This window comes from Neolamprologus brichardi, chromosome 12 (assembly GCF_056152115.1).
Source record: "Neolamprologus brichardi isolate AB-2024 chromosome 12, ASM5615211v1, whole genome shotgun sequence".
In the NCBI taxonomy this organism is placed as follows: domain Eukaryota; kingdom Metazoa; phylum Chordata; class Actinopteri; order Cichliformes; family Cichlidae; genus Neolamprologus; species Neolamprologus brichardi.
The window spans coordinates 37,152,028-37,160,000 of NC_142115.1; the positions used below are offsets into that span (position 1 = coordinate 37,152,028).

Consider the following 7,973-nt stretch of genomic DNA (forward strand, 5'->3'; position numbering starts at 1 on the left):
CAGTGTGTAAACTTTGAGTGTTCGGTCAGTGCAAACTGCAAAGATGTTTTTGGAGCTCATCTTTAAAGTAAAGTCAGGTGTGTTAGTCCTTTGATTGATAGTGTGCAGACACAGACAGACAGGCTCCTGCTAATATGAGCAACCGAACTGCACATTAGAGTCATTGAACCAGCATTAATCAGCCCACCTGTGCTGGCACGCTGCACCTGTACAGTCTACTACGAACACTTAAATGATGCAACCACACTGGCATTAGGTAAAGAATTTATTATAAAATGTATTACACTATAAAGTGTCAGCAGTACTAAGAACATGGCATTCCAGGACATGCTAAGGATGTAACATAAATAGCAACAGAAAGATTTGTGCAATGCGGCGACTATTCTCCAAGGAGGAAAAGTCACCCGAGTCGGTCCCTCCTCGTCGACGGAAACATCTCAACCTCATCAGAAGCTTCCAGGGAGAAGAAACCGAACAGACAAACTCATCATAGTGATTCTCAGTTTTTACAAAACGATCCTCTGAAACACAGAAGAGTCTCTTCCCTTTCCGAACGCCACCTCTCAGCTCGTGTACTGTACAAGGCAGAAAGAGGAATGAACGAGTGTGTTTTAGGCACACAACATTGGCAATGATTATACACAACTCCGACAACAGCTTCAATAAAAAACAGAAAAATCAAATCGTTTCAGATCAGTTTGGGACATTTCCTTTCCTCGTGTTCCTGCGCACATGTTGGCGTCTTTGATTCATCTTTATTGTCACTATATGTTCAGGAAAGATGTGCAGTACATTCATTTTTGCCTCAGCAAAAAACAAACAGCTTAACAAAAAGCTTTGAGTATTTACATCACAGCTGACAGCTTGCTGTGTTGATTGGCGAGAAGAAAGTTTAAATCTGTGAACAGATGGTAACACTGGAGGAAGAGAAGCTGACAGCAAATACTGCACTCTGGCACGGAGCTCGTCTTTACACAGCGCGTCCTGAAAAAGTCCTTTACATCCGTCAAATGTCACTTCAGGAATGAAACCGTCCGACGCACACGTGCGCTGAAAAACAAGCTTCAGAGTGAGGGGCACAAACGTTACAAAACACCAGCTCGCACAAAGTGAAAATGCTTTTCTCTGACATTTCTGTCATCAGCAGCCTTTGGCCTTTTTCAGCTAACAATACTAACATCACGCCGCCGCTTCCCTGTGCTTGTGCTGACCGCGGCCGGGCTGCGGCTTCATGCTTCACAAAGACAAACTGAAAGAAGGCATGAAGCCACGCGCGGCCCGCCGACAACGAAGCTCAAATTTAGCTTGACAGAGGTGGCGTGGATGCCACTGTGCAAAACTCCGCGGACGGCAGCTTGATTAATGACGCCCCTGCGCCGGCGATAACGCTTTAAAAACCTGACGAGGAGGCATCGAAGAGGCGCGGCGTCAGCGTCTACTGTAACCGGCTGCTCGTTTAAGAGAAGTACAAAAGTACAGAAATCAACCCAATTATAAAAACCTTTCTGATTAGAATTTTAGCGTTTTAGTGAAACTTTCTATTCAAAGTACTCAGCGTGAGGGCGTCCTCAGCCTGTGATGGGTGAAACATTTACTTTGCAGCTTGTTACACTTTAGAAAGGTCAACATCACCCAATTCGACACAGTCCTTTAGAAAACCCTCCTTTTTCTGTAAAAATGGCTACGCTTCCCTTTGTGTGAATGAAAGACGATGTTTACAGAAACACTGATGTTTACAGGTCCCAAAGTTTCCCTGGAGTTTTCAGGAAAAGGAATCGCAGATATTAAAATGCGAGTACAAAGCAGAACGTTGTTTCTAAGGTTTTGGTCTGAGCAGAGTCAAAAACACGAACAGTGTTTAAATCCCTGTGAGGCTTCGGGGTGTCTCCATGACACCACAGAGACGGGATATACCTAATATCTTAGGCACTGAAGCCCCGCCCACCTGCTATTCTGGCCTACTTTTAGTGAGGGGCAGCCAATCCGAGGAAGGCTAGCTTAAAGAGAAAGGGGCAAAAACAGCTCGTTTCAGGCCAAGATAAACAGATAAATGCGCATTAGTTTGCACTGTGGATCATGCAAAGCTGCTCTAATACACCAGACTGCTGTTACTAAGTAAGCTGCTCTGGATTGGCAAAAAAGTGAAAAGTTCTCTTGACATTTAGAATATGCAAATTACATTTACATTGACATGGTCTGATATGATGTGCACTCATAAAACTGTTTATCTGATACGAGTTGATGTTTAACTCACAGCTGCACACGTGCGAAGGTCTGAACAGCGATCTGAAAACAGCAGCTGTGATGGTGAAGCTGAGGTTTGACTTCGACTGTCTGAGTCCAGGAGACTTTAAAGTCCAACTGGAGACCAAAACTGTAATAAGAGTTTATTCAAAGACAATCACGGGAAGTTCTGGGACCTGTAAAGGTTTCAGCTGTTGGATGGAAGAATATAGAAATCTGAACTGAGGAACATCAACAAACACACCAACCAAACATGAAGGAAGTGGTTCCACCCACTGCTGACACGCGTCGTCTCCACAAACACATCTGTGTGCGTTTGCTTTTGTGAAAAGTGAAACTTCCAGCACGAGAACAGGTCTCCTTTATTTTTACACAACATGGTCTTCTTCGTGTTAGTGACAGCCGCGAGATAAATAGACGTGTTAGAAATTCATTTTACTTTTATATCAACAAGGCACAGTTCTCCAAACATCTGGAAAAGACTTCTGCTTTGTACCAATGAGACTGGCTGTGCTCTTCAGGGAGGTAGAAGGCCACCAAGGCACTCTGAAAGAAATGCTGTAGATGTATTAGACGCTAAGCTGAACGACCACATTTCACATCAGTAAACCAGAAGCGAGGAGGGAGCTGATATTAGATGTAAGCGATGGATGGAGCGAGCAACACGACACACACTCAGCCCTCCGAGCGTGAGGTCCACACGGGCAGCTGCCATCTTTCTGACCACACGTGGAGAAAACGGCGCTTTCTCGGAGTGAGACTGGAGCGTGACAGCAGGAGGGACGTTAAGAAGCAGCAAACAACAAGATAGAAAGAGAAGAAAAACACAGAATTCCTCTTTGGAGCTCGGAGCGTTCGGTTCTTTCACGACATTCGTAGCGGGAGGAAAGCTCGACTGTACAGGTGTGGCGAGCACAAACACAACATCTGGTTTGCACGGCAACAAAACGGAGCGATTAAAGTGTGAGCAGCTGGACCGGAAAGATTGCACGAGTCCGTCGTGTCAGAGCGACCTCCCGACGTCTGGCGGGGACAGCGAGCCCTCAGCGGGAAATGACGGAGCTGATGGAGTTGTACGACGTGCCGCCGTTGCAGGTTGGCGGGTAGCCGTTGGCGGCTCCTCCCAGCGCCTCCGTGTTAACCTTAAACACGGGCGACGCTTTGAGCAGGAAGTCCGCGGCGTCGCGCCGGCCGAGCTCCCTCAGCTTCGCCATCAGTACGCCGACCCTGCTGCCCGCTCGCCCGCTCCACTCCTGCAGCAGAGCCGCCGTCGGGCTGGGCTGCAGCGCGGCCTGCTGGGAGTCCGAGTCCAAGTCCAGCTCAGAGGTGCCGTTTGGAGTCCCGTTGCTGTATTTGGCCACCAATTCAGTGAGGCCCAGGTTCATGGCCAGCAGGCACCAGTCTTTCCCCATGGCGTCTGGGGGGTCCAGCATGCGGCACAGCTTCCGGCGAGCCAGCAGCGGCACGTCCGATATGTGGACGTCCGTTCCCAGAATCCCTTGCTGGTAAATTTCAGCGCAGCCGAACGCCAGGATGCTGCCGAAGCTCTCCCGATAGCCGCCCATGGTGTTGGTGAGCGAGTTCTCTCGCTGGACTTGAGCCCGGAAGAAGTCTTTGGGTTGGTAGACCATGATGGGGGCGTGGTGTTCCCGCAGCTGCTGAGGGCTCAGGTAGTATTTGGCGGTGAGCTGTCCGGGCAGCGTGGAGGCCAGCAGGTTCTCTGTTATACTGCAGAGGGTGTCCAGCAGGGTGTAGCACTTGGCCCGCTCAGAACCATGTCCACGGATCTGAATCTCAACACCCTGCCCGTGGTTGACCAGGAGGATCATGGCCTCCACTCCTGCCTGGCTCACTTTGGCGCCGTTGGTCCACAGGTGAATATCTCCATCGTTGTCGTCGGCGCCGTCCTCCTCGGGCTTCTGCTGGTGGCTCCAGCGACACAGGTTCACCTGCAGCTTGTGGAAGAGGCCGCAAGGGAAGGGAGTGAGGTGCTCGGCCGGGACGATTCGGACGCCTCCGTAGAGCAGCGAATCCTCCTCCTCCTCTTCGGTCCAGGACCGGTGGAGGCCGTTTGTCTTGATGAGTGCGGGAACATCCACCATGGTGGGGTTGGTGACGTCCCGGGCGCAGACGTCCATGGCGTCCAGGATCTGCAGCAGCTCGTCCACGTCGCTCTCAGGCGCCAGGGCCTGCACCTCCTCCAGCCTGTAGCGCCCCCTGTAGTGGTGGATGGCTTTGGGCGTCTCCACGGAGAGCAGCTTGCCGAGGATGCTGCTGCAGAGCCATCGAGGCTCCAGCAGGACGACATCCTGCACCGTCTCACTCTGCATGATGTTGATCTGTGGAGGAGACGAGGGAGAAATGTGAGCGCGTGGACATTTATCAGAAAAGTTTATGAGACAAAGACAGAATACAGAAAGAAGCTGATAAATATTTAAGGAACAACATTAAATGGAACTTTTGCTTCATCTGTGAAAAAACATGCAAATAAATAAATAAAGTTTTGGTTCCTCATTCAGCTTCCTGAGCTGCTCTGGCACACAAACAGAACACAGTGTTCCTGCTGCTGTTCTCACAGATGAAAACCATCTGGTTTGGTTTGTTCAGGAGCCTGCAGTGCCCCCTGCTGGCACTCAGGAGTAAAACACCGACTCCTTTTTCCTGCTCCTGCTCAAACACTCACCTCCCCCATGCTGTGGAGCTGCAGGGCCAGCGTGCGCAGGTGATCCTGGCTCACCAGCGGGTTGATGTGCTCCTGCACGTCACTGACAAACTGCTGCCACGACATCAGCTGGTTGGGTCCGCTGAGTTTCCTCCAGGTCGGCAGAACGGCCAACAGACGCTCCGACAGCAGCGTCATCGGACTGCACCTCTGCAGAGACGGAGAAGGAAGCGGCGACAATAAACGACCACGCTGCGTTTGTTCAGGTATGAGGACATTTAGAATAAAGAGGACACGGCGAGTGAGAGTGCAGAGCTCACAGAGACGACGCTGGCTCGAAGCTCCTGCAGGTGACTCCTCAGCAGCTTCATGTCTTTCGAGTTTGAGGCTCCAGCGTCCATCACAAACAGTTTGTCACTGATCTGCAGGTCGTTCCCAAACCTGGACCAAAAACACCAAACTTTGTAACAAATCACTGAAATCTGTGTGATTAATACGTCTAATTTATTCTCATTTTAAAAAATCCTGCAGAGATTCTTTGAGGTCGCATCGACTGTCTTGACAAAAAGCCGCTCGGTTTTTTACTCATCAACATAATCTCCACTGACTGACGGCACTTTTTCAAGCATAAACATCAAAGCAACATTAAAACGATGATGTTTTGATACGTTCTAGGTTATAAATGAACTAAACCACAGACACATGACTGATAACATCACCACGAATGAGCTCCTGTGTTTGACACGATCAAACCAAATGGTTTAATCACCTGTTTGCAAACGGCTGTGCTGTCCAACATCCATTCATGGGACTGTTGAAATGAAATGAAACGGTCTGTGAGGACGGACTCTGACACACTCAGGACGGCTTTAAGGATCTGCTAACTTTGGATTCTCCTCCAACAAATGAAAAGATTCTCAAGCTCTCCTCACTCTAGATCTGGTTTTACAAAACATTAGCTCTGCTTTGTTAGCGGTAGGGCTGCCACAAACTATTATTTTGATAGTCGACTAGTCACCGATTATTTTTGCGATTAGTCGACTAATCAGATCATCATCCATTGGACGTAAAACGTACAGCTTATTGCACCAGCAGCATCTGCTCTTATATAACTATCATTAGCTTACAGCTTTAAGTGTGTAAGGTATGTGCTAACTAAAAATAAAGACAAGATGATAGTTTATTAAATTTTAATGAAATTTGCAGATTGTTTCGGTGAAGTTTAATAAACTCCTTGGCATCTAAAATATAACAGGACACCGGAGTAAATTCTCCAGCATCTCACACTTCTGATAATCAGCTGTCTGCTTGATGTTTATTCAGCTGTGTAAAAACTATAACTTTAATCTCAGCCAAACCGATTTACTCAGGAACAAATAAAATACTAAAAAAAAGCCAAACAATAACATTTTTAAGTTATCTAAGTGACTTATATATCATGTTTAACCTGAGTAGTGAAAGACGGCGGTGGGTTTGAAAACGATTTGCCGGGAGTCCGGTGTTCTCACGGCTCTAGTGAGCCTAGCCCCCGGCTAGCTATCGAGCTAGTGGGTAACAGACGTCTCCGAAAACGTCGGAGCGCTTTTGAAAATATGTGGTGTCTTGATAAACTGAGCAGATATTTGAGGTTTACACAGCTACATTCTCGCCTGAAAATATGTTAAACGTTTATTTTGTGACCCAGAAAGAATAATAAGAGTAATATTAAAACTAACTAGCTGCCGCCATTGTTGACAACTGAGCTGGGCCGCGCTGTGAATTCTGGGACACAGCTTCTTCTTCTTCGGGGTTTAACGGCAGCTGGCATCCTTGTACATGCAGTGCTGCCATCTTCTGTTTCAGTCCGTTATTACACTCTTAAATCCTACTACTTATTCCTGCGTCTTTTGTGATCTTACAAAGCTTCAAACGACGCGTCGACTATTAAATCAGTCGTCGACGATTTTGATAGTCGACGTAATCGTGACTAGTCGACTAATCGTGGCAGCCCTAGTTAGCGGTAAAACCGCTGAATTTGCTGTTGTCTGATCAGTAAGGCTGAGACGTCCGCTCGCTGTGACCGGATCATGTGACTGATGTGATTTAAGCTGGCACCACTCGGTGCAGTATGGAGAGGAGGTGCTCTTCACCTGTTCCTGACTTCCTTGAGCAGCGCCCTCTCTTTGTCGTAGCTGAACTCTCCGGAGAACGCTCTGGGAACGTCGGCGAGGTCGGCGTGCGTCGCCACCAGGACGACCGCGAGAGGCTGCTGGATCCGACCACCGAAAGCTGAAGAAAAGTTAAGATTGTGAACCGTCACAGTAGACAACTTATCATGGTCAGGTTGTGTAACTTTCTGGCTGCTGCAACAGCAAATGTAGTTCCCTCAGCCTCGCAGGAAACCGTTTAAATGAAGCTTCAAAAAGACCAAAACTACTCAGGAAACAAAGACTTTCAAACCTGCCGACTCTCTATTGTTGCAGCTTCTACTTCCTGTCTGCAGATCTGCTCCTAACCTCAAGCATATCGATGTTTTTAAGAAAAAGATTAAAGTCGACCGTCCACCGACCGATGGTTGGTCTGTGCTTACAGATGCTCTCCTGTGGCAGGGTGAGGGCCTTCAGCAGGTTCAGCCAGTAGGTGATGTGGCCCAGCTGGGTCTCGTACGGCTCCTCCAGGCTGAACAGCACCACGTGGATCGCCGTGACATCGTTGGCCGCAAAATAATCGTAGGTGCAGTAGTAGACCGGGTTTCCAGAAAACTCCCACACGCTGAAATCTCCCACGCCTACAGAGAGGGAGCCGAGTGAGCTTCGCTTGAATTTTACACACAGGTTTAACCGTGAGCGTCCTCCGCGGGGATCCTCGCGGCTCTCACCGTGGATGTTGGCGTGCTGGATGTCAATGGCCTTCGTGGCCTGCTCGTCAGCCGCAGACAGAGCGCTGTGCACGGGGGAGAAGACCTCCAGCACGCCTTTGGTCAGGCTGGGCTCGAACATCATGCTGCGACTCCTCACGCTCACGTTCTCACAGCCGGGGTACAGGTTGGAAATGCTCACCGACACTGAACACAGACATGGAGGAGAAA

The 7,973-nt window shown here is 48.9% G+C and overlaps 1 protein-coding gene across 2 annotated transcripts in view; it reads right to left on the reverse strand.

Annotated features, from left to right (window-relative positions):
- Positions 1–252: 252 nt before the first annotated feature.
- The window catches only part of dapk1 (death-associated protein kinase 1), a 72,127-nt gene continuing 64,406 nt past the window's right edge, over positions 253–7,973 (reverse strand). For both annotated transcript variants that reach the window (XM_087849516.1, XM_087849515.1), the window contains 6 exons: positions 7,764–7,949; positions 7,476–7,673; positions 7,036–7,174; positions 5,227–5,347; positions 4,928–5,116; positions 253–4,583 (listed from right to left, as the gene is read on the reverse strand). In XM_087849516.1, the coding sequence (XP_087705642.1) occupies positions 3,288–4,583; positions 4,928–5,116; positions 5,227–5,347; positions 7,036–7,174; positions 7,476–7,673; positions 7,764–7,949 (2,129 nt within the window). In that variant the 3' untranslated portion in view covers positions 253–3,287. The remainder of the gene's footprint in view (positions 4,584–4,927; positions 5,117–5,226; positions 5,348–7,035; positions 7,175–7,475; positions 7,674–7,763; positions 7,950–7,973) is intronic.